Here is a 24,841-nt window from a genome sequence, read left to right as displayed (position 1 = left end):
TATGCTGGACATTTGCGCGTGTGCCTCCGTTATACTGCTACATATCTTCAATTGTCCCAACGACAAACTTATCTATCCAAGACTCACCATGATACTGTAAATGGTTCTTAGTTTCTCATCATGAGTTTGTGTCTCTGCTCAGTCATGCCTGCAACCGAGAGTCGAAATGCGGGACCTCTTCGTAAACCGGACCGGGGGATGGAAGGTAGGACACGCTGAAAGAGACCCTCACCTGCACTGATAGGTACTAGTCAGGATAAAATCCTGCCAACTTCCATGGTCTAGACTGATTGCTTATCAAGTGGAAGGGCAAGCGCGGGCGGCGGATTGGCGGTGGGTGCAGGTGCAGGTGGTCCAGATGGAAGGATCGTCCGATACCTAGTGTTAGTGTGTTGGTTCTTGCCCTCCGCCCTCCGTGAAGGAAGGTGCGGACACGAGACACTGCCCACATTCGTCCCGATAACATCAAGTGGGAAGTAGAATATCAATTTGGATGAGGTCCATCGCAACGCAAGAACACAGCGGTAAAAGTAGAAAAACTCCTGGAATTTGCTGAACAAAGCAGAAAGTGCGGCTCGAAGTGCCACTAGTCCTTGGTGTATGTTGGCACGGCTCGGGCAGGCAGGCACAGGCACTCCCAATATATATCAGAACCAACGACCCGCTTTCGAAAATCACCGCCAACCCTTTTCTCCGGTGCGACGATGATCATCGTGATGAAGAGCATGTTATGAGGATAAAGGATGTTGGAAGTCAAAAGTTTAGCGTTGGCACAGCTGGGACAGGCACATACAGGCGCCAGACTCACTCCAAATTTGTGCACGGCCAACTGCTCGTTTTCCGACACCAACTTAACCGCCAACCTTCTGTCTCGGTGTAAAGGATCATCGTGGTGATAAATATGTTATGAGCATATTCTCCGAGTATGTTCGGGCGGTTACAAAGGGAGTCGCGTGAGAAGGGCGAGGCGAGAATTAATGAGAAGCCAAATTGATCCAGCCAACATCGGAATGTTGGTATGAAGTGTAAAAACCCAAATAGCCGATGTCAAGTTGGCTCAGATATCGAGATCAAAGTTGCGGCGGTAGTCAAAGTTGCGACCCCCAATATTCTTCACTGGAGATCAGCCCAAATTGGGTTTGCTCTACGCGAAGTTCTCGACGCTTCGAAGAAAGACGATCGAAAATTTAACGAGTTCCAGACAGTGGAGGTCAAAACGGCCTTCAGAGGAAAGAGCGATTTGAGATTGTTTCTCGAGTATCTGTACTTCGTGGTCGAGAATGTCAAGTTTCCCGAAGCTGGTCTGTTCAGGACGGAGGTTCGTGTCCAGGTAGTCAAGGGAGAGAATATCTCCAAGCTAGTAGGGCCGGAGAAGAGACCTCTCGGACCCAAATGGCAAGAAGATCTAGGAGAGCTACAAGAGATTCATCTGGCCGGCATGGCAGTCGCATCGCAAGAAACGGAAGTCAAAGGAGCGGAGATATCACCATGTAAGCAGAGCCTGGGTTCTGGGATTATTCAAACCCTAGCCGCAATTCCTGTGCATGGCGAAACCGCGCTAACCTACGATCATGGGAATTAAAATACAGCTGATGAAAACCGCCTCAGGATGTACTCGGAGATTAAGGATGAGCTGGTACCAATGACAGACGAAGACTGGAAAGAGGCGCATGCATATGAATTGAATGCTGTGGAGTTCAGGTTTCATATGGAGGAGGAATACAATAAGTACGGCCATGTATTCTCTCCATCAGCCGGTCCTGATCGGCAACGACTCTTGTAGTTGGTAGGTCCAAGTCTATAAGCTCATCGCTACCTAGCCGGTCCAACTTTTGTATTCTAACCTACCAACTTCTATCTCTAGTATGCTCTCCAGACTTGGTGGTTGCCAAGAAGGGTGAAGTGTTATTGAGGACAGAATTGGGGGTAGGAGAGGGTAGAACAATGGATGATAGGGCTGGGCCAGCTGGTTAGGTACTGATTATTTCCAGCACGATGGAAAAGGGAGACTGACTGCTTCAGGGGTATCTTACCTATTGGCAGTTGATTCTCTCCGTCGTTGCCATTACAGGCTGGATGTATCAGATGCCTACCCTCAGATGCTTGATGTTGGATTGGGATCTAGTTATTGTTACTGCGTTTTTTGGCCTTTTCCCTTGGTTTTTGTTCACAGAGAACCAGATCAGGATCTGGAGATATAGCTAGTGTTCGGATATCTATGTCGACGCGATAATCGATACCTTTTCTGCTTCTACCCTTTGCTTTTTGCTTTTCTTTGTGTGTTGCTTCGCTTGCTACTTCAGGTCTCGCATATGACCTTTTCATACAGTGATCCGTATTTTGAGCAAGACTGGCTCAGAACCCCCCATAAAAACGATTGGCTTGATAGCAGGGCAGACGGGGTTGTGGTGTCTTCGAAATCATGACTGCCTTTGTTCATAGAACCCATTGTATGTTACCCCTGCCTCTCGACTGTCGAGCATATCCTGGGCTGTCATAGTGTCTTGAGATGTTCGATGATACCGGTTGGCTATCCCACTCTTGCCCTCGCGTTTGGAATCAACAGTGGGCCAATGCAATATGTCACAGATCCATCTCTCCCAACTTCAGAATTCAATGACGTGTTGTGTTGGGTTCTTGTTGCCTGGGTAAGAAAACCGTGCCGCTTTGAGAAGTTCGCGTGATGACGTCCTTTGTTTCGCTTCGATAAGGAATGTTGTTGTACGTATATAGGTAACAGATAGTAGCCGATATAGAAACAAATGATCGTGTACCTTAAGAATGAGAAGTATCATTAGTTAGGCGAGACTGGGAAAGCGGCGAGCGTAGGACAAGGGCTATCCTACTTACGAATAAATTAGATGAATGTGTCGTGAAAGACTGAACTTCAAAGCATTGATGGACTATTCATAATAGCCATTCCGTAGAGTTGTCACCAGAGTGAGGGAGCATTCCTGTGTCTAGGTAATTGTCAACATTAGCAATTCCGAACTCTCCCCAGAACAACAGCACTGGGGATTTGTGCTACTCCATATCCATGAGTATGCAAAAACACCAGGCAGCCGGGCCTCATGGGGGAGAGACCCAAAGGGACATGTCTCACCTTCTGAAGTAAATCGGTTCGCCGCTCACCGTCGCCATGGCGTTGTGGCTTTCCCTGTTTGTCACATGGAGCCAGAGCAGGGAAAAATGCAAGTTCCCGCAAAAAGTAGCCTCCGCAATTCCCGTTGATGTTGTCTCTCTGGGGTCTTGCGTTTGCTCGCATATGGTTTTTGTTCTTGTTGTTGTTGCAGACCTAGAAACGACAGTCCATGTCGTCTTGCCTCTGGTCGCCCGTCGTCTGTCCCCGCGCGGTTCGGAACTTCAACTGCACTGGAAAAAACGTAGAAATAGGTAAAGACCACATAACGCGGGTATATGGAGTAGGCACGCAATGGCCCACCATTCTGTCGGCATTGCTACCAAGAGGGCTGATGGTATTGACATGGCTGCGGCTCGTTTGTGTGATATGGTATGGCAGATATCCAAAGAGTACACGAGTGTAATGGCACACGAGCAACAACGGGAAGAGAGAGAGAATGCAGCACGGGCTAATGGCGTAAAAAAATGCCGGCATGACTAGCACACATTCTGATAATCCAAAGCTACCTTCCCCAACACTTGGTTGTGTTGGGTGGTGGAAGGAACGAAACAACCTCGGAACGGCTTTCAGGCTTCCCTAAAGAAAACCACCTTCCACCGCGCTGCGGTCAGTGGATAATCACAATCATACTCCTTCCTGCCAAAAAGTTGGCATCTTTACGCCCACCATTATGTCCGAATTGTATCGGAGGCTTGAGCGTGAGGTACGTTGTAGGGTTTACTAGGAAATTGTCTGCTCCGCTACTGTACTCGGTCAAGGTCAGCCAGATCTTGTCACCACCATACACGTATGTAATTCTTCTCTTTCTTTAGCTCAAAGTTGTTGGGTCACCGCAGTGCTCTCCATTCCTCAAGACTTGCTTACCGACGATTCACAAGCCACATCGTTCTGTTGTACGTCCAGTTCCGCGGCCACTTTGTGCTACAAAGGAAAGCATGTATGTATGTGTACCAGTGTCACACCCCCCGTGGCCCCCTTAGCTTCGCCGCATCCGCAACATGCAAGCCAACATCACTGCAATCATCAAGCATCTATCCGCCCATCTACCTAGCCTCTAACCAATCCCGCGGAAGCGGACCTGTGCCTAACAACTACCGTACCCAACCACATAACTCGAACGCAGCATCAACAACGACACTTCAGAAGGGCGACCGAGCAAGCCCTGTCTGTAGACAGAAGGGCGGAAGGGCGGAAGGGCGGACAGGGCAGAGAGGAGAAATAGGTAGTCCTTCACTTGATTGCGGCTCCCGGCTTTTGCTCCTTGCTCTTTGCTTGTTTTGATATACCTTCTCAAGTCCCTGGCTCGGACTGTTGCAAAGCTTCCCCGGCCATTGCTTGCCACATATCTTTTCGACGGCTTGCTGCTCGCTCTCCGCCATTCTGCTTCTGTTTCTCTACCTTCAAGACGCACCTGGGGATATGAATAGGCGGTATAAATACTAAAACAGACAACCCCGGATTTTTCACGTCTACCGGGTCCCTCGTTTGCTGGGAATCAAGGGGTGGCCAGCTTGATGCCACTTGAGCTGTTGGTATCGTTGATGGTGCGTGTGTTTTCATTGTGCTCACGCTTTTTGCTAAGCGTTTCTCTTGCTTGTTTTCCATCCTCAGTGGCTGTCCAACCCAAGCCGGCACCCACAGCTGCGGAGTCAGTAGCATGCTAATTGTCCCATCAGTGTTTTCCGTGTCGTCACATCGTTGATCCGATATACCTAGACTCGACATGGATGGATTAGTCAAACACGGCCACTACTCCGCTGCTACTAATACCCCTCTTAACACTCATCAAGCAGAGCCCAACTCAGAAACTGGATCCTCATCAGCAGTGTCCGAACTAGCTTCAAGCTCGAGCTTCTCAACACCTAGAACTCCGAAGTTTCAGTCTTTCTTTATAGAGCCGGCTGAGTCCCTTTCACAACCACTTCTGCCGGGCCTTTCAGTCACCATGGAGCCAAGCCAGAACTCCCCAATCAACGAGATCCCAAAGCCCCATTCGCCTATCGCCATCAAAAGAAGGGATCTCAATACCCACTGGAGACTCCAAAGAGGGTCGCCTGTCTCCTCCCCGATGAGCATGGACTTTGCCCCGACTCCTCCCAGAGATCAGTCGGCGACGGATGTTAACAACAACTCAGAGGAGTCCAGCCCGGAATGGGAGCAGTCTCGTCACACCGCCATCGTGGCCACCAGACCCCACCCCAGAAAAGAGCTCGTCAGTCACACTCATGGGCCTCTTACGCAGAACACGCGCGACTTCCTCGGGAGGCAGATGGTTCAGCAGTACGAGGAAGCGGAGAGAGCGCAACAGGCACACCACAACGCACGGGGGCCGCAATATCCCCATCAATTCTACGCCTACGCCTACGACCGCGGAAACGGTTGCTACACGAGACTGATCCCAGCCGATATGCTTCCTCCACTCGTGGGCGTGCCCGCCTATGAGACCGACATCTCTCGTCTGTTCGTTGTTGAGCTTCCCCAGGCTTTGGATGCCAACGAGCGCAATACCAACGTGAAGCCCGTTCAGGCCCAGGTGGCGCAGAAGGATGCTGTTCAGGTATGTAAGATTCTACAAAGCCTATACAGAATTACAACAATTAGCTCCGATCCATACAAGACACTCCCCAATACCATACCCTCAAAGAGTTGAATGCATGACTGACAAGTTGCTTCACCGCAGTCGCAGATCGACCAAATTGTCCTGGCCAGCAACAGCCCATCAGCCAACAGCACGAGCCTTACTCACCACCAGTCCGCAGCCGCTTACCTGACTCCCCCTCCTCTCCACGGCCAAGGCCCCAAGCGAGCCAAGATCTTCTGCGACAAGTGGGTGCACGAGGGCACTTGTGCCTTCACACAGCAAGGCTGCAAGTACAAGCACGAGATGCCGTACGATAGGGCCACTCAGCACATGCTCGGCCTTTTCCACGGCTTGCCAGCCTGGTATAAACGGCAGCAAGCCGAGCTGATGAGGCAGAGGCAGGTGTTGACCAACGGCGATGAGTCAAGTACCAGCAAGGGGTCGATGGATCTGTCCGCGCTCCGTGGAGGTCCTCGTGGCCGGTCGCTGACTACGGCTTCTGGTAGTCCAATCTCGCGCAGAGGGTCAGTTGATCAGGGATCGGCTTCTGGTGGCAGTGGTGACATTATGCGAACGGGAGGCCACAGCAACAACGCCGCCACTAACAGTATGGGAGTCAAGGCCTTCGGAGGCGGTGGTTACCAGCGTGAGAAAAGCTCGAGCCCTCGTGAGTTGAACAACTGGCGTCCGAGTGTTGGAGGTGGTTCTTCTGGACCTTCTCGAATCCCGACTGGTAAGCAAAATGACATTCGTGTGAATCCTGTCACTTAGTTTCCAACTAACAAGGACTCTCCTCCAACAGGCCCCCAGATCCTAAGCCAAGGTCCCTGCCGCTTCGGTCCCATCGGACAGCCCGCTCAGCCTCAACTTCGAGATCCTCGCGGTGATCCCAGCATAGTCAACAACTACCGCCGCATCGAAGCTCCTCCCGGATTCCCTCAACATCCTCACCCCTACCGCCTCCTTCCGACCACCACGACCCCCGACAGCTCTGATAACGAGGGCAAGGACGAAGGCGGCCCGCCGGGAGGAGGAGGAGCCCAGGTCCACGTGCTGCAGCAGCAGCATCATCATCATCATCAGCAACAGCAGCAACAGCAGACCAAAGGTGGCGGCAACACGGCGGCTCACTGGAAGGGTCCTGCTTACGAGGATGCGGAAACTCACTGGAAGTGGTCGAGGGACACTAACCAGGACTAGATGCTTTGGTGAGTTGCTTCCACTGGTAGACCACTGGAAAAAGACGACGACAACAACCAAGTACCGTGGTATAACGATGCAACTACCTGCCCGCGCATCGGGTATTATTCGCTTTTTGTTAGAGACCGAAGCCCAGAAGCCAACAAATTCAAGCTCATGGCGATGGCCCTCAACCAGGAACCGGCGGCCACTTGGCAAACAGGGGGTTTTGATGGTTAATGACTTCATATATGCGAGGCTTTTTCAGGATATGGCTCGCTGAGGATGGAGTATATGTTTGAGAAAGATGACATGGATGAAGGAAAAATCAAGATTGAGTGTTGCGGCTGGATATGCTGAGGTGAAAAAGATATAGGCATCAGAGAGATCCCTAAGCCCTAGGTGGTGACTGAATGATAGCTTGGGCTAAAACTCCCTGAACTCCGCTTAGGGTGTTCTGAAGATAGTTTATAGAGTGTTGCATTGGTTTTGTAACGTTCTTGAACAGTGAGCCATCTTCGGGGGGCAGTGATAGTGATATTGGATTCTTAAGCCCATGCCGCGAAGATGGTACCCAGAACATTGAGTGAAGGTCGCTTCCTTGGCTAGAAGTTGGTTACTGTCGTGTCGAGCTCCGCCAAAGAATGCTGGGAAGTGATGATGTTCAATGCCATAAGGCGTTGAATGATCGTGAAAGTATGATGGCGCTGTGCGTGCAAGTGTGAAGTTCAACGAGTGTCGTTGAGCACCTTGGTGGACAACAGGTCAAGCCACTGAGGCTGAAAACACGATGTGTGGCTGTGGCTCCCATATATCCTAACTAACTTGACCAATCAGAATTGATGACGTTCTCCCTCAGTCAACGCCGGGCTCATCCTAGCACTGAAAGTCTCCACTCACGCGCGGGGGAGCTTTCCGTTTGGAACTGACAGCTGAGTTGAGCCCCAGCGCACCGCATCGACAAGCACCACTACACGCTACAGGGCAGGCCGCAAAGGTGCTTTTCTACCTTTTTACAACCACAGCACCCAAGCTCATTCCCAAACCATAATCACCATTTCCCATACCGCAGATTTTCTGGACGCCCATTGTTTGTTTGTCTATTCGTCCTTTTTGACACGAGCATCCTGTGACCCGTCAATCGATACACGGCGTCATCACCATATTATCCAGCCATCAGCGTCAACCTGAACTGTCATTCCTCGAGTCCCCAGAAGCAACCAGGCACCAGCTACCCCCCGCCGCGCACCTTCACGACGCTTTCTCAAGTTCCACCGAGCCATTGAAATCCATCAGTGCTACCGCAATCAATCGTTTTCCTTCTGTCGTCAACCTCTTCGCCCACCAACATTTCTCCCCGTATCTAGACGGCGAGCCATGGACCGACGCCTTTCGGTCCTGACGGCCTTCCCGCCGGCCGCTGGGATTGATAACGAGGAATACTACAAAGAGAGCCAGCAACATGCCAAGCGGGTGCGAGAACTCATAAAAGACAACGCGCAGTGGATAAGGGAGTCCGCCGATGATATTCTCAAGGTACATAGTACTTCCCCAAACCGGGACTGTCCGTTGTACAAAGTTGTCGTTCACACAGCTGACCCGGTAGCGTCTGCGCAGCATGTCAACCCCGCCGTCCATTCCCTCTCATATCTTATGATCCTCGATTATCTACTACAGGCTTCCGGGCGGGCCTCTCAGCAGGCACACGAGAGCTTGGCATCATACATGACCGAGTTCTTCCTCCAGTTCGATGCTCGCCAAATACGGTGTACGGGAAGCATTTGGTCAGACATCCTCAAGGAGGTGTATAATGAACACAGCGTGTTTCCTGTAGGATCCCTATACTTCTCTCCGCGGGGTAGCCATTGCTGACTTCAATACCAGTCTTCCATTGCCGTTGAGGTGGTCACTGCTGCCCTCCTAAGACTTGATCCTTCAGGTTCTATGCTCACATCCCACCACTGCCACCTCGTCGAACTGGCATACAGCACCGGCAATGTAGGACCGGTATTGCCTCTTATCCAGAAACCCATCATCTACATGCCGGCCAAGGGCATGTCGACAACCCAGCCCCTTTGCGACATGTCTCTACCGCCACCGGCATACATCAACCCTGATAGCCAGCTCACCGACGCTCTCACCAGCTTCGCGGTGCTTCAGTACGATTTTCTATGCGGCCTGTGCTTCGTCGAGCGCCGCATGTGGCAGCAAGCCTTCGATGCCTTTGAGCGATGCGTCACATATCCGACGCGAGATGGCGGTTGCAGCAAGGTCATGACAGAAGCATATAACAAATGGATCCTTGTCGGCCTGCTCCTGACCGGAAAGCCGCCAACACTACCGGAAACGACTTCACAAGCAGCAAAGAAGATTTTCGCAACCCAGGGAAAACCCTACAAGTTATTCGCTCAAGCTTTCAAGGCAGACAATGCCGGGGATCTAACCCGCGAGTTTCAAGTTCTTAACGCCGAGCTCTTGCCCAACGAGGGCAACGTCGAGCTCGCAAAGCTGGTGCTGGCCCACTACCAGCGGTGGCAAATTATCAACCTGCGCAATGTCTACACTAACATCTCCCTCGACAAGATCCGCGAGCGAACACAAAGTGCCGAAACGGGCGCGCCCCTACCGAGCGTAGAAGCGGTAGGCCAGCTCTTGCAAAGCATGATCGCCGACGGGAGTCTCCAGGGCGCCATCGAGCGGCCCACAGACGGCAGCCCTGCCTACCTGACCTTCTTGTCGGCGCCCGCACAAGGTCTCTCAGAGGTAGAGTTTTCGGCCAAGGTGAACAAGGTAGCGCAGGGCATCAAGGCTCTGCAGCCCATCATTGAGGCGACCAACAAGCGCCTGGCCAGCAACCGCGAGTACATCAGTCACACGGTCAAGCGACAGCTTGACGCAGCTCGCGAACACAAGCTGGGTCTTCAGATCGCAGGTGGCGGGTTTGAGGAGTCGTTCCACATCGAGGAGGAGGAGGATCTGATGAGTGGTCTCCCCGTCCATTAGTTTTATGGCGAGGATGATCCATAAGTTGATGCCTTCCCATCCGTTTTTCAGGGGATGAACTAGCCGATATTTGGTTAGTTGGCTGGCTATTAGCAATGGGGGGCAGACGCGACCAAGAGATAAACGGATTTGTACTCGTTTATAGACTTTTCTCTACAACAGTAGACGTTAGGGGGGAAAAGCAGAGCATCGGTTGCGTACATAACGGGCAAAGATGTTATCTTCCAATGTTACTCACTCCTAGCCGTGAAACAAATCATGGAAGACTTGGGGGTGATGGCGTCGATGATCATAGTTACCGCTACAGAAAGCTGTTGACGTTCGCTTTTTGTGGGTAAATCGCATGATACCAACGGGACTGGATGTTGGCGAGCAAGATAGATAGCTATTATCGTCTGAGACATCGTTGTTATGCTGCCCGACTGTGGTATGGATGGGGCTTAGCTACTTCAAGTAAGCCCTCGGAGTTGGGCTACTTCAAGTCCCAGTACTAACTGAGATTCCATGATTCCCTCCCAACCATTGGTAACGATAGTGAGACTGTGAGGTGCCATACTTCGATGATGTATGTATTTCATTGCTATGCAGAGCGGCAAATCCTCACCGAGGGCTAAACGGACCGAGTCACTTCAGTCCACATTCTCCCACACAGATGTAATCCGCCGAAAAAGGGATGGTGATGATGATGATGATGATGATGATACCTACCCTAGTGCTCTACTCGATTTATAAAGAATTAACCCAATCCCAACCTATCCACCCATGCATTCCCTTCTTCAACGCTTAACAGCGTGCGTACGTGGTTGCCCATGTCGTGAAAATCCATGGTGACCCAACCAATACCCTAATCATGATGTCTTCGCTGTTTGTCATTCAAGCTCTTGGTCCCTTCTGCTTCTTCTTCTTCTTCTTCACCCTTCCTGGCGTTTGTCTCCTCTGCTTCTGTTTTCCCATGCTTCTCCTCTGGTGTATGTATACCACTTTGTCAAGGCTTCATTACCCTTGACCGCCCTGGAAAGAATCTGGTCAAGGTAAGGTAGATCCAGATCCAGATCCAGATCCTCGTCTTCCTCCAGGTGATGACCCTCCTAGCCCTGCTTTAGATCTGAGTTCAGCCAACGTAGCCTCATCCACATCCCCAAGCCGCTGTATTGAAGGACTGCAATGAGTAGAATCAGGATCCAAGTTTGGACTCTCGTGCTCAAAAAAAGCATTCAGGATCCGATTCCGTACTGCCGGGTGCACACCCTGAGCTTCGTCCTGTTCCACGCAGTACCGGTCAAGAATTGCATTGAGGTGCCGCTTCTGTTCTTCCAGATTCGGACTCTGATTTCCGCAGCCCTCTCTCTCGAACCACCACCAATCAATTGTATCCTCGATCCGCTCCCATTCTTCCTGATTAAGAACATGAGGCTCGCCATCCACCACGGAGAACCGGTCACGGATTGCAGACCAAAATTCTCGATCAGGTACTTCCTGGCTCTCTTCCGAAACCTAATCATCGGCCTCTTCCATGTCTACATCCAGCTCCTAACCGTGACCCTGATCATCGCCCTGCGTCTGCTTTTGCTTTTGCTTCTTCTTTTCCTTCTGCTCCTCTTCCTGCTCCCGCTTCCTTTTCTGGACCTGGTCCGTGGACTGACAAACTGCCTCGTCACTTTCCCAATCCTAATTCATATGTGCCTTGGGTATTTCGTCAATCACGCCCTGGATCGTGACAAATGCGCCGTCACCTCCGTCCTTCCTAAGATCATCGAGTAGGACTGTTGTTTGGGCGTAGAGGTTCTCTAGCGCTGCGCGAGAAGACTTCCCGAGGGATGCTGTGAGTGACAAAGATGGTTAGTATGATTGCCTCTGTGGTACGGAATGAGGAAAAGCAAGGGAATAATGGACTTACTCAATATGGCGGAATTCAACTCCTCGGCCACCGCCACACGCCCCTTTCGTTCCAGGAGGTGTGCGACCTCCTTCACTTCTAAGGGGTTCGGGTACGCCATCAGCGCGAATATCTCGTTAAGATGCTTAGTGACTTCGGGGCTTGGGTCGTTCTTGAACTCATCCCGCAACTCTTGGCCGTATTCCAGCGCGTCCTGACATAGCTCGCTCACCCCGGCAGCGCCCATCGCCATGGTTTCATCCTCGGGGTTGACTGTCCCCAGCGAGCGATCCTCGGTACCATCTTCTGCGGTGTCCATCATTTCTTCTTCGCCCTCCGTCATCATTTCGTCCTCCCTGCCGCTTGTATGCTGGTTGTATGTTCGTTGCGTGTCATTCTCAGCATAATGTCGGGCCTGAGAGGTGCTCTTAGCCTTCACTCCGGCCTCTTGTAGTGAACGGTTCATTTCCGCCTCCCTTCGGATCATTTCAATGAACTTGCGACAGCGTAGCCGGAAGTAGACCTGTCCATTCTCCTCCAAGACCTTGGGATAAAATTGACTGGTGTAGAGGAGAGCCTGGTCAATGTCGCCTTCGAGGATGGCACGGCGAATTTGTTGCCTGTTGTTAGCATCTTCATCATCCTTAATACTGACGCCCTCAACAGGAACGTCGGCGTCCAGGTTGAGAGCCTGCTTTTCATTGTGTATCTCTTCGGCAAAGGCACGGGCAGTTCCCACATAGCCATCGTGTTGAAGGAATTGCAAAACCTTTTGAAGTAATCAGTCTCAAGTAAAATGTGACAGGGACCGAATCAAACTTACAAGTTGCTGAATGAGCTCGGTATCATTTAGAGGAGGCGCCAACATCGCAGTATCTGTGGTTCTGATCTTGTCTGTGACCAGCTTTTGTTGTTTCTGCATAATATCCTGTTAATGCCACATCAAGACTGCGCCGACAGTGTATTAGGGTAGCCTCACCTTCATGTAACCGTCGATGTCGAACTGGAAAGGAACTTGACCAAAGTTAACCCAAACATGATCCCCAGGCCTTTTCAGCCCGACGGCTGGATAAAAATTCCTGGTAGTATCCTTAAAGATAGGGTCCTTAAACGCGATCCCTATACATGCCACGTGTTAGTCAAGACCACACAGCCCACTCTTGCACTTAAGCATACCTAGTTCGTCGCCATTCTTCGTGAACAACACCTGATTTGTCCGAAAGTTCATTAGGCAACCCACTGTGTCGCCGGCGCCGTACGTTGGGCCGTATGATCTTCCCGCATTACTACCCGGGAAGAATTTTCCGTCGTTGCCATGATAGGCCCAAGACTCACCCTCCCAGCCCGGGAACCTCGCCAAGGAGGCCTTTCGAGTTTCGAACCCTATGGCGATGACATTTCTATGCGGACACGGTCAAGTCAGCGTCGGTTCGCCCGGCTTAGCAAAATTCCACAGAGACCTCAACGCCCAAGTGGCACCTACTCTTCTCGCTTCTTGTTGAGGATCATGACCTCAAAGTAGTATACACCACACTGCGCGGGCATCGGGTTATCCGCTCGTATCGCGCCCGCTTCATGGTCAGCCAGCTTTGTCCCTGTGTATTTTACTTCGTAACCATCGCCAACGACCTCCACTGTATAGTCCTTGTCGTCACTGTTCCATCGAGTGGGAAGCGGGCTGACGACATCTTCGAATTCAGCTGATGCGGGAGGACGCTCTATCAAATTCAACGCCACACCTCGATGTGTGCCGGATGTGAGCTTTAGGGGAAGCGTCAAAGACCTGCTTTCCGTGTTCCCTGTATTCCCGGAAAATACTGTTCCAGATGGCCCTTTAGACGAGAAGTTGTCTCTGTCAGCCGAGAGCTTGGCCTTGTGTTGCTCCGCGAGCTTTTCTAGATAACCGGACCCTCGCAGGTACGAAGGCAAAAGGAAGCCCGTCTTGCTGACGTTGGCCGAGGGCCCGACTCCGTTATATGTCATATTCGCCCCCGCCAGTAACGGCTCCTTGCTCGTGAACATGTCGAAGGCGCGAGAGAATGACGGCAAGTTACCGCCAGACGTCCGGTGCGGCCCGCGCCCCTCACCCAGCCCATGAGGAGCATTCCCCGAGTGTGCGGCGCCAGCATCGAGGGAGGAGAAGGGCGCGCCAGCATGCGAGCTGGCGCCGTTCCCTTGGCCGCCATTATCGGGGGATGGGTTCAACAAGTGGGAGAAGCCGGCGGGTCTAACGGGGCGAGAACCATTGTTGGCCGAGGCAATGAGAGACGTCCGGCGTGGGAACGGGTTTGGGTTGGTCATGGTGGAAGCGGTGTCTGAGCGACTGAGTGGGGAGGGCGGAGGTGCGTATGATGGTCGGAGTTAACGCTGTCGACTGCCCCAGGCGACTGGTCTGGTTTGATGTTGCCCGTGCCCGAGGAACCTGGCCTCCCGGAACTGGTTGATATCCGAGGAGGATCAGGCGGGAACGAGATATGTCGCCGATCTGATGGTGTCCAAGAAAGTTCGTTGTTGTGTGGAAACTGTCTGTCTAGTACGTCTAGATGGGCTTATGCGGGTTGGCAATAGAGGGTGCTGCTGGCTTCGGGAGCGGTTTGGACCGATGTGGTGTACTGTGTGGTAGAGTGGGTGTGGTGTGCGAATGACGGAGGTGGAAGGCGATTCGTTGAGGTGTTGAAACTTGCAGAGCACGAGCAATCCAAGGCCGCTATGTCATAATTAGACGAGTGAGCATTCAACACTCAACAACCCGCAAATGGTCGTGCTCGGAGCTGGAACCTACCTACCGAAGCACTACCGCATTCCACGCATGCACGCACTTCCCCGGACGGCCTGACTTGGAAGTTGCTCTCTGATTTGTCAAAATGGGCGGCAGTGGTCGGCGGTTGGGCACTTTGTAATGAAGATATTCAAAAGTCAATCAGTTGTGATTCAAAGAGAAGTCTATCGAGATGTTTGAGCACTGGCAATCGAAGGGATGAAAGGTTGGGCGAGCGAGCGGGTTTACATTGTTGGCCAGGGCAGGTGGGTGTTGCTGTTATCAGCTGGGCCCTCGAGGTGCTCAGTCCCGCTTTCCCGCTCTATCGCAATGGGGAACCAGGGTGAGGTCAGCAGGTGCTCCCACGCCTATTGTGGGTTCCCTAACCTGGCACCTGCTAGGGTCCTTGTCATCGCCTACCGGGACAGCGAGGCCGGCGACACAAGCCTACTTTCTATATCTTTCTCACCTCAGCGTAGCCCCCGGGCCAGTACAGATGTTATGAGATGACCGGCTGAGAGTCTTCCATCCCGACATTTAACACTGAACATCACGGCGGGAGTGACAGGAAGGGGAGCAAGTCCCGTCCCAGTGCAGTGGTGACCATGACACTGAAGGTTTCCCCAGGAATGGAGCGGGGTGAGTGATCCACCGTTGGTTAGAGGTATCGATGTCTTTCATATCTCAGCTTGCCGTGACTGGGCATCAAGCTGGTCCTTTTCATTTAAGTATTCCTAACCTTGGCATATCTAGTAACAGCTCATGGCAGTAGAACCACAGCCGAATTCCAGAAAGCACTCACATCTCAACTCCCAAATCGTCAACTGCCCGCCCAGGTGGTTTGAACACTCCATGGACCTGTCCCAAGTTCGAGACGGGAGGTACCTCCCAGCACCCTGGTCCAAAGATGCCGGCGGCCGGCAGTCAATGACACCAACACGCCTGCATTGCCTGCCGTGTCCCAATCGATTTCGCTTCTGCTGCCATCCGGGCAACGCCTGCAACAGCATGTACCGTTGTACTCCAACATTTGATTGGTCAGGAGGCAGGCGGAGGACCAACAAGCAACAACACCACACCTCCCTCGTTTGTGCTTTCATGGAACTTCGGCTGGAAAATCCATTCGCGGACCTTGTTCCACTTGGTCAGATCAATACTGTGTAAAGTGTTGTTTAGGTAGGTAGGTTAACATTGCAAGACGCCGAGCAATAGGGTGTGCAAGAGGTGTCGATTCAAAGCGCGATGCTCCAGCAGGCGCTGACAGACAGGTTCATGTCAGCTTTCTTCGAAGCAAGTCTTTGTGTTGTGTCGAGGTCCCTTCAAAGAAGGTAAAGACACCACAGGCAACACTTTCAGTCACATGTGCTTTGTATTCAAAGCTCTCTTGGGCTCAACTTGTCGACACTCAGTCAGAATTTGTTCAGGATAAAGGCAATGATGTGAATATCAAGCGCGACATCCACGCATTACTACCAGACTAATGACCAAAAGTACATACTCGGGTATAGGTTGCTTGTAAAGGTCTTGATGTCCTCATATTAAAGCTGCAAGACACTCGCCAGCGGAGCCCGTAAGCAACACTCGTCGTCCAGACGTGAGAAATCCCCCTGATACCGAAACGCCAACTCCGGGCCTCGCTGTGGCCATGTATACCTCTAATTCATACGGAAGAAAATCCTGCAGTCCCTGCTTACACGCCATAAACGCCAAACTGTTGCTCCATACCTCGGGCGGCAGACGAGCTTTTGTAGGGGGATAGCTCCCCATGACCTGTTCCTTTTCCTTTCCTGTGCATGTGTTCGAATGCTTCCAACATTCGAACCATGTTGCTCAGCCCATCATGCCCAAGCTATAACAGTTATGCCCCTTTGTATAACCGAAAAGTCGAATGTGCAAAGCAGTGATCGAGACTCAATGCCATGACTATACGGCAATGGCTGTCGGTGCTGCTGCAGGTGCTGGGGCTGGAGTCGGTCCCGGTGACGGCGCGGCTGAGTTGGCGGCGGCAAAGCTGGGGGCATTCTTCATCTCGACATCCGCCCCATTGTTGCTTGGCTCGCTCTTTACTTGGGTGTTCTGCCCCGAAACGATGTTCTCCTTGCTGCTTCCTTCGGCGGATGCTGAAACGGGAGTGGGTTCCTCTGCCGTAGGTTCCGGCCGTGGTTTCGGCGGTGCGGTCCAGCGCGGAAGCTCCCACACAACGCCGGTGAAGCTCTTGAGGGTAAATCCACCTCTGGTCCACTTCCGGCAAGGCTTGCCAGACCGGTCAAGAGCTCGGAGACCGGCATTGATAGCGCCCATGTTAGCCTTGGGTCCAAGTTTGTGTGCAGCCAAGCCGCCTCGGCCGCCCTCGACGGTACCGTCTTCTCTGTATGCTTGTTAGTCTTGGCCTGGATGAGGAAACATTCAGAAGGGGAAGAGCACGTACAGCCTTTGCTTCTTCTTGGGACCCGGCTTGCCCCGAACCTTGGCCTCGCCATTGCCATTCACGCCAGCACCTGCCGCCCGCTTAACACCCTTCTTCTTCAGTCCATCGGTAGGCGGGCCCATAGGAACGGACTGCGGCGCCGGGGTACCGGCTGCGGGAGTGTTTACGTTTGAGTCGGACGCATTCTCAGCGGCTGAGTTCGTGACGGCAGGGATGACGGTCGAGTCGGCAGGCGAATCGTTGGTCTCTTTGGCAAGTGGTGTATCCTCTTTGACATAGCCAGGGTCGACAATAGCGCGTAGCTTATTTGGTGTCACGGAGAGGGTAACAACTTTCGATGACGCGCCATTAGAGCTGGCCACAGAGACGCCGACCCCATTCGACCTTCGTCGGTCTTTGGGAGTTGCGCTGTTCTTGACAGGAGGAGCCATTGCTCAGGAGTGGTTTGGCGTAAAGGGTGAGGTCGTGAAAAATAATCTGACGGCTGATTGATGGGTAGAGATGGATAGACGGTCAAAGGTTGGTTGTTGCAACAAGCGAAGATGATGTGGGAAAGAAAATCCGGGTCGTCGGCGAGATGGAGGGAATAGATTTATCGTTGGTACCTTGGCCCAGGCTCGCGGTTCGGAATTGGGCGATCCACTGGTTGGACGGTGACCGGGCACGCACACAATGTGAATGGGGTGGTTGATGGGGTGGCAGCTGGCTCTTGGGCGCTGACGCGGAGAGAGCAAGCAGTTGTCGGTTCTCGTCTTCCGGTCTAGGTGCTGGAGTTTTGGCGTCGCACTTTTACTTCGCGGCGGCGTTGCGCGAGATGACTTGCGATGTTGGAAACGTCAGGGGGGATGCGGTGGTGATGAGCATCTGTGTGGGTGGTGTAATGAAAGAGGAGACCAAGAATGAACAGGTCTGGAAAAGTCTGGTCACCCAGCAGCCTTGAGGCGGCGGGCGTCCACCTGTTTTGCCTTCATGCTGGCAAAGAACATTAGGTGTCGGGGAGACCATGAGATCCAACGAGCGCTACTCCAAAGTACGGCAAGGGCAAAAACACACCATGTGCACTCCTACAACCCCAACCCTAAGTATCTCTGTACCCCGAGTCTTGGCGCGATCCCTGAATCCGATGACCCGCCTGGCTGTATTGTAATGACGGGAGACATGGCCTACGACAAGGTAGTATTTACAAGCGCATTCTGCTACGACAGTTACATGTGGTTATTAAAAGGTTCTTGTTGGGGTGCCAAATTGTATCAAGATGAAGAAGTGGTGTTGCAGCGTTTGCCAATAACTGTGCCCTGCATGGCGAGTCGTTGCTGACGAAATTTGGCTGCAACAGTCAGGTTTCGTTCCTTTCAGGTTGCGTCTGTGAATTGCAGTTCTGGAGTTTGCCCTTTCCCCCGTTCTTGGCTCCATTTTGTGAGCGGATGGGGGGAATGAACCGGAAGCCCTGCCCTGCGTCGGATTTAGGATCACCTCGAGTCAAAAAGGCATCCCGATCAGGATCCAGGCCCAAACGTAACGAAGCTTCCAGGTTCCTTTTTCAGGACTCGGTCCCGTCGGTTTTTTCGGGCGTCTTATATTCTGTTACCATCATCAACGTCGTTGTCGTCGTCCATCACCGCACGTATTTACCACCAGAACCCGGCCATGATTCCCAGCAACCACGACGTGCCCCTGAACAGTCCAAACATTCAGGTGCTGGACGGCGTGAAGATAACCCATCCCTTTCTTTGTACTCCAGCGACGAGTTTGATAGTGTCGAGGCAATCGATTCCGTTGGCTGATGAGCATTCCAGGTCTTCGGTTACGCCCAAAATGCGACGGCAAAGGCGTGGATATGGATGAGTAACCGGTCTCCGGTCTCTTTTTTGCCCTCTTTCTTCCCCGTGCTCCGAAGCAACGAAGACGAACGAATCACGAGGCAAACGAGATCGGAGGCAGCGGCGGCACGGGATTTGCCAGCTGGACAGCCGTAAAGATGACCATCTTGGCACCAAAGAAAAAAAAATTGTGAATGCGTGATGCCATCGATTGCGCACAGGAATGATCAATGTTCGAACAGAATGGAAACCTGATCGACGTTAACCGAGTGTGCCTGATCTCATCATCACGCCCCTCCCGAGCCCAACACGTCGTTGCTCATCAGCTTCTTTTCATATCATTGATCAGCATGTAAACATCACCGGCTCAACTCCATGATGCACTCGTCAATGACGAAATGACGATACCCGAAACCGCAATCATATCGTTACCACCACTTCCATCAACCAGAACTTCAAATTCTTTCACAATATACTGTAAAAAAGAAAGCAACAAAAAGACTAACAAAGCCTCACCCTCGACAATCAAGCGCCCATGAGCAAATGATGAGGGAGGTAAAGCAAAAAAAAGTAGAAAAGAATTTCAAACTCCCTCGGTAAGGATCGAACTTACAGCCTCCAGATTAACAGTCTGACGCGCTAGCCAATTGCGCCACGAGGGAATCTTGTCTGATGGATGGTTTACAGCTGGCAGATTTTGAACTTATATCTCTCAATGTTAATATTTCCACGGAGTGCAGATGGATCGCAATATCAATGAAGGTCATGCATGGCATAGGTGGTTGTGTCGTAATGGCTTTATATCTAGAACGACTGAAGAGAAGATGTGACCAATAGTATTTCAGCGGCCTCTTGGACACCTGGGTATACATACACTGGCTCGGTTGACCACACATACAGCAGTACTTGTGTAACTTTATTGGCTTCGGAATGCACATTATTGAGATGCCCAGATAATAGGTGAAGACAAAGTATGTTGGAGCGATGGTCAAGATCATCCCTTTGAGGGCGTATATCGCTTATTATGAACTAGAATCATTATATACATGTTCGTCGCTGAATGTTTATTGCGTGTGCCGCACCCGTCTACGTTCATCCAACCAAACCATTAAATCATATCTTCATAACCCCTTCTCCAACAGAAGCAAACACTCAACCCTTCACATCATTTTTTCATCTCCTACTCTCGATATGTAACTTTTGTGCGAAACACCATCGACACAACAGCAGCCAAGTCACCAGCTAATATTCTTAGGCCTTCTTGTTCAACGCCTTGTCCATACTCTCCCTCCACTTAGTCGCGTTCCTCTTCAACATCCAAATGGCCAAATTGCCAGTCAACCACGCGAACAACCCGATCATGGTGCACAACCATCCAACACCCATGGCGTCAATAAGCGGCTGAGCGACGATTGTGCCCACGCACGAGAAGATGTTTCTCACAAAGTTGTTCACGGCGACACCGCTACTGCTCCGGTGTGGCATGAACTCAGTCAACATGGTCGTGACAGCACCAAATACGAGCATAGACCCGCATCCAAAGAAGAAGTTGGCAATGCAGGGCACGATCCAATTGACACCGTTGTGCGCCGTCCAACCGAACCAAATCATAGCGGCCGGATACATACTGGCAGCTAGCCAGATGTTCTCGCGCATGCGATCCTCGGGTAGGAAGATGGGGTTGCCATTGGCATCGTAGCGGCCGGCCTTGTGGGCCTCGCGCATCATGATCTTGTCGGTCCAGCGTCCACCAAAAAGCGAGGCAACGATGTAGCCGAGAGAAGAGGGCAGATAGAGCAGGCCGACAATGATGGTAGAGAAACCGTAGGGTGCCGAATGGAATGTGGTCTGGATGGAGATGTTCAGGATGAAGAGGGCGCCGAACGCAATAGCAGCAGAGTAAACAGACACTAGAACCGGAGGATACCGCAAGTAGAGGAGGACCTCGAGTGGCTCAATGATAAAGCGCTTAGTAATGGTGGCAGCACGCTTCGAGTGTTTGGCAACAGATTGGCGTGTCGAGACACGCTTGAGCTCGTTGTCCTCGGCAGGCGGGGTTGGGGGGGCCTTGCGAACAGTGAGCGTTTCAGGTAATGCGAAGGTAATCAGAATCAGGATACAACCGCCGTGGATGGCGAGAAACCACATAGTTGATCGCCATCCAAAACCCTGGGAAAGTGCACCGCCGATAATGGGAGAAAACAAAGGGCCGATTAGGGGGCCCAAGTAAAAGATGCCCATGGCTCGGCCACGCTCTGCTGGCTTCCAAATGTCGGCGATAGTGCCGGCACCGACGGCTTGGACCTGATAGTATGTCCGAATCAGTCTTCATCTCAATGCCCTTCAAGAAAGTACAAGGCACTTACGGACGCTGATGCTCCTCCGGCAAGAAGACGCATTGTCACAAGCATAGCAGTATTTACGCTGACAGCGCTCAGGACTGAAAAGACAACAAACAGGGTGAAAGAGGCGATGTAAATGGTCCGTCGGCCCAACGTTTCCGAGAATGACGACCACCAGAGGGGAAATATTGACATAGCCAGCATGTACAGCGCAACTGCCAAATTGGTGATAGTTGGCGATGAATGTAGGTCTTCAGCCATCTGTTCAAGAGCAGCTGTGGTATTGTTGGTCAGCCTCTGGATAGCGAAATTTCAAAACCAGTAACCATAACGACGTTACTTACGAAGAAAGATGCCACTGCCAAAGGGGGCACCGGCGGCTGCCAGAGCAACAATAGCCGTGATCATCCATTTTGTCTTGTTCTTGTACTCAACAGGACGCTCAACCTCGGGAATGAAAGCAAAACGTGCCAGGAGTCCTCTTCGATCTGACCTGGGCACAACGCAAGCCGTATGGGCCCATGACGAAGAGAGAGTACTCTTGGTACGGTAGGGCTGAGGCAAGGTGGGGTCGCTGTGCTCTGGACCTGATTCATGACCGGAGTCATCGACAACTTCAGGTCCGTCGGTATCAGAGCCCGAAGAGGTTATATGCTCCTTCATGTCCTTCTTTTCCTCCATACCCCCTGAGAGGGTTTCCTGTGTATCAGTGGGAGCCGCTGGCCTTGGTAATTCTTTTTCTTGATGTCCTTCGTCCATGGCAATGTTTGGTGGTGATCTGAGGATAAATAAGGGGGGGGGGGGAATACTTGAAGCCGCCAAGCAACTCCGAGTATGGGTGGAACCCGGGGACTATTACAAAGTTATAGATGGTCTCGAGTGGCAGTTGTAGGATAGAGTTCTGTCCCTTAAAGGCTCAAAGGAACGGTGAAGTTGCCCACAGAAGATAGTGGAAGTACATAGCTAAGATATGCCCTTGTAAGAAAAACTGAAGCTAAACGAAACGGCAAGATACTCGGGAGAGTAAGATAGGAGATACCGAGACACGCCAATGTGGATAACTCTGAGTAGTTGGTGAGTACACCAAAATTGTCTCGCAAAGATAACAAAAGGCAGGATGTTGAAACGAGATAGAAAGAGCAGCAAAGCCGCAATGAGAGGGAGAACGAGGAAGGACTCAGTCACTGCAACAGCTTGTGAAAAACCTGAAGCCACCGACCAACTTGGTCGGCATGGAACGGGAATAACGAAAAAGGCAGGGGCGGGTGAGCCGTTTCATTCCACCGCACTTGCAATTGCACTTGCACTCACCAACTTTTTCAGTGCTCTTCGGGGAAAGGTGCCGATGGCAATCTCGATGCCAGGGTGCGCCTTCCAGAACGAGACACAGAGGGTAAGGTCAGTTCTAGCGCCCGCGAACATCCACCGTCTTGACATGGAATCCTTTGATGTTCATGCGGCCGTTCGATACTAGTGTCAAGTTTAAAAGGATGAACCGTTTCGAACAGCAGGCTCCCAATTCCTTCCACAGCATACGCCGGTAGTTCATCGGTGACGACGTCGGGCATTTGCAAATGGCTTTCTGTTGCGCATGATGGCTTATGACACCAAAAAGGGCGACACGATGTGGGGGTTAGGAATTGATGTGATACATCGTGGAAATTCCCCTTTCTCGATTTTGGCGGTGTTCATGTGCTCAGTCGGGTGCTCTTGCTCGCACGAGCCGTTCTGAGCCGCTCCAGTTCTCTTTGCAGTGGGTCAATTAGAAAATGCAAAGATTAAAAGACACCTGCAGCACCGAGGACGGCCCGGTGATGGGCGGTGGGAAACGCTCCTAATTGGTTCCACCAGTTCCCACTTCCGATTTCCGGAGCCAGCCCGCTCCCGCTCGGGTTTTCGGCACTCACTCCACTATCCGACGAAATCACCCACTGAACGGCGCCGGTTACGGGAGTACAGGCACCCTTGACATAGAATCCCCCGTTCTACGGCTCCGTACATAGCAAGACCTCTCCCGGTACTGCGACGGCACGAACACCGAAGACACACGGGCACAGGGCAGAGGCCAAGAAGTTGAAGTTCCAGAACTTTGACTCACCCGGAACACCTGGATTGGATCCCCGTACCTAGCGAGAAGCGGGACCTTGAGTCAAAACTTTGTTACCCCGTACACCACCCGCCGCAACGGTAAGTACATTGTCATTACCTTATTCCCCGTCTCTCTGTAAGTCAAACTCCACTTTCTCGCCTCAAGTGTGTTACTCAAGTGAGTTACATCCACAGCATCACCAACTTCACACAAGTGTTTCATCTCATATAACTAATCAGTTCATCACACTAGGAATCTAGCACAAAAATGTCTCTCACCAACGCAAGTCCCGCCGATGCGGCTCGGGCGGCCAAGTCGGCCTCCCACGTGCTGGCCACGCTCTCGGCCGAGGCCCGCAACGACGCCCTGACAGCCATCCACGCCGGCCTGACTGCCGCGCGCGACGACATCCTGGCCGCCAATGCCCGCGACCTTGAGCTGGCCCGCCAAGCCGCCGCTGACGGCAAGCTGAGCGCCAGCCTGGTGTCGCGCCTCGACTTGGGCAAGACGGGCAAGTGGGAGGACATGCTCAAGGGCATCCTGGACGTGCGCGACCTTGAGGATCCCGTCGGCCGGGTCACTCTTCGTACCAAGCTGGACGACGATCTCGAGCTGGAGCGCGTGACCTGCCCCATCGGCGTGCTGCTCATCATCTTCGAGGCTCGTCCCGAAGTAATCGCCAACATCGCCGCTCTGGCCGTTAAGTCCGGCAACGCGGCCATCCTCAAGGGCGGCAAGGAGTCGACGGAATCCTTCGTGGCCATCAGCACCGTCATCTCCAACGCCCTGTCCCAGACCAAGGTCCCCAATGCCGCCATCCAGCTCGTCACCACGCGCGAGTCCATCCCGCAGCTGCTCGCCCTCGACCGCGACATCGACCTCGTCATCCCCCGCGGCTCCAACGAGCTGGTGCGCTACATCAAGGAGAACACCAAGATCCCCGTCCTCGGCCACGCCGACGGCCTGTGCTCCATCTACCTGACCGCCTCCGCCGACGCCAAGCTGGCCGCCGACGTCGTCGTCGATGCCAAGACCAGCTACCCGGCCGCCTGCAACAGCGTCGAGACCCTCTTGGTCCAGGAATCCGCTCTCAGCACCATCTTCCCCGCCGTCGCCTCCGCTTTGGCCGCCAAGAGCGTCGAGCTCCGTTGCGACGCCGTCTCCAAGGCCGCCCTTTCTTCTTCCTCTAGCAACATCACCGTTGTCGACGCCGTTGACGCCGACTACGACACCGAATTCCTCTCCCTCACCCTCGCCGTCAAGACCGTCCCCGACCTGTCGGCCGCCATCGACCACATCAACACGCACGGCTCGCACCACACCGAGGCGATCCTGACTTCCGACAAGGACGAGGCCGAGCGCTTCATGTCGGCCGTGGACGCTTCCGGCGCGTACTGGAACGCGTCGACTCGCTTCGCGGACGGCATGCGTTATGGTTTCGGCACCGAGGTCGGTATCAGCACCAACAAGATCCACTCGCGCGGTCCTGTCGGCCTGGAAGGGTTGATGATTTACAAGTACAAGATTAGGGGGCAGGGACATGTTAGTGCGGTCTATGGTGAGGGAGAGGGCAAGAGGAGGTTTAAGCATGAGAAGTTGGATCTTTAAAAGTGGGGTGTTACT

The 24,841-nt window shown here is 52.5% G+C and overlaps 6 protein-coding genes and 1 non-coding gene across 7 annotated transcripts; 3 read left to right on the top strand and 4 right to left on the bottom strand.

Moving 5' to 3' along the window:
- Positions 1-5,087: 5,087 nt before the first annotated feature.
- Positions 5,088-7,552, top strand: SMAC4_08381 (uncharacterized protein; the record flags this gene model as incomplete). Its single annotated transcript, XM_024655745.2, has 3 exons — positions 5,088-5,699; positions 5,823-6,456; positions 6,526-7,552. The coding sequence occupies 3 exons, from the start codon at positions 5,088-5,090 to the stop codon at positions 6,921-6,923; spliced, it is 1,644 nt and encodes a 547-aa protein (XP_024511578.1). The 3' UTR covers positions 6,924-7,552.
- A 377-nt stretch (positions 7,553-7,929) lies between these two features.
- On the top strand, positions 7,930-10,406 carry SMAC4_08382 (uncharacterized protein). The gene is made up of 3 exons (XM_003343908.2): positions 7,930-8,438; positions 8,520-8,732; positions 8,787-10,406. The coding sequence occupies exons 1-3, from the start codon at positions 8,280-8,282 to the stop codon at positions 9,903-9,905; spliced, it is 1,491 nt and encodes a 496-aa protein (XP_003343956.1). The 5' UTR covers positions 7,930-8,279; the 3' UTR covers positions 9,906-10,406.
- A 143-nt stretch (positions 10,407-10,549) lies between these two features.
- SMAC4_08383 (uncharacterized protein) lies at positions 10,550-14,082 on the bottom strand (the record flags this gene model as incomplete). Its single annotated transcript, XM_003343909.2, has 6 exons — positions 10,550-11,725; positions 11,803-12,550; positions 12,605-12,697; positions 12,761-12,900; positions 12,958-13,181; positions 13,265-14,082. 6 exons carry the CDS (start codon positions 14,080-14,082, stop codon positions 11,574-11,576), a joined length of 2,175 nt encoding a protein of 724 aa, XP_003343957.1. The 3' UTR covers positions 10,550-11,573.
- A 2,380-nt stretch (positions 14,083-16,462) lies between these two features.
- Positions 16,463-17,907, bottom strand: SMAC4_08384 (uncharacterized protein; the record flags this gene model as incomplete). The annotated part of the gene is made up of 2 exons (XM_003343910.2): positions 16,968-17,907; positions 16,463-16,907 (listed from the first exon to the last, which is right to left on the bottom strand). Exons 1-2 carry the CDS (start codon positions 17,396-17,398, stop codon positions 16,463-16,465), a joined length of 876 nt encoding a protein of 291 aa, XP_003343958.1. The 5' UTR covers positions 17,399-17,907.
- A 1,468-nt stretch (positions 17,908-19,375) lies between these two features.
- SMAC4_13234 lies at positions 19,376-19,449 on the bottom strand. Its single transcript has one exon. It is a non-coding gene; the product is annotated as a tRNA-Asn (tRNA).
- A 337-nt stretch (positions 19,450-19,786) lies between these two features.
- On the bottom strand, positions 19,787-21,943 carry SMAC4_08385 (uncharacterized protein). Its single transcript, XM_066090793.1, has 3 exons — positions 21,474-21,943; positions 21,154-21,404; positions 19,787-21,091 (listed from the first exon to the last, which is right to left on the bottom strand). The coding sequence occupies exons 1-3, from the start codon at positions 21,886-21,888 to the stop codon at positions 20,039-20,041; spliced, it is 1,719 nt and encodes a 572-aa protein (XP_065946084.1). The 5' UTR covers positions 21,889-21,943; the 3' UTR covers positions 19,787-20,038.
- Positions 21,944-23,485: 1,542 nt separating this feature from the next.
- Positions 23,486-24,826, top strand: SMAC4_08386 (uncharacterized protein; the record flags this gene model as incomplete). Its single annotated transcript, XM_003343912.1, has 1 exon — positions 23,486-24,826. The coding sequence occupies one exon, from the start codon at positions 23,486-23,488 to the stop codon at positions 24,824-24,826; it is 1,341 nt and encodes a 446-aa protein (XP_003343960.1).
- Positions 24,827-24,841: the final 15 nt, after the last annotated feature.

This window comes from Sordaria macrospora, chromosome 2 (assembly GCF_033870435.1).
Source record: "Sordaria macrospora chromosome 2, complete sequence".
Taxonomy (NCBI): Eukaryota; Fungi; Ascomycota; class Sordariomycetes; order Sordariales; family Sordariaceae; genus Sordaria; species Sordaria macrospora.
This window is presented reverse-complemented; position numbering and strand designations above follow the sequence as displayed.

Excerpts from the sequence above, each read along its gene's own strand:
- SMAC4_08382 (XM_003343908.2), top strand. The coding sequence starts at position 8,280 with ATGGACCGACGCCTTTCGGTCCTGACGGCCTTCCCGCCGGCCGCTGGG. Across the intron at positions 8,439-8,519 it reads CCGCCGATGATATTCTCAAG|CATGTCAACCCCGCCGTCCA; the intron begins GTACATAGTACT and ends GCGTCTGCGCAG. Across the intron at positions 8,733-8,786 it reads ATGAACACAGCGTGTTTCCT|TCTTCCATTGCCGTTGAGGT; the intron begins GTAGGATCCCTA and ends CTTCAATACCAG.
- SMAC4_08385 (XM_066090793.1), bottom strand. The coding sequence starts at position 21,888 with ATGGACGAAGGACATCAAGAAAAAGAATTACCAAGGCCAGCGGCTCCC. Across the intron at positions 21,405-21,473 it reads TGGCAGTGGCATCTTTCTTC|CTGCTCTTGAACAGATGGCT; the intron begins GTAAGTAACGTC and ends ACAATACCACAG. Across the intron at positions 21,092-21,153 it reads CCGGAGGAGCATCAGCGTCC|GTCCAAGCCGTCGGTGCCGG; the intron begins GTAAGTGCCTTG and ends ACATACTATCAG.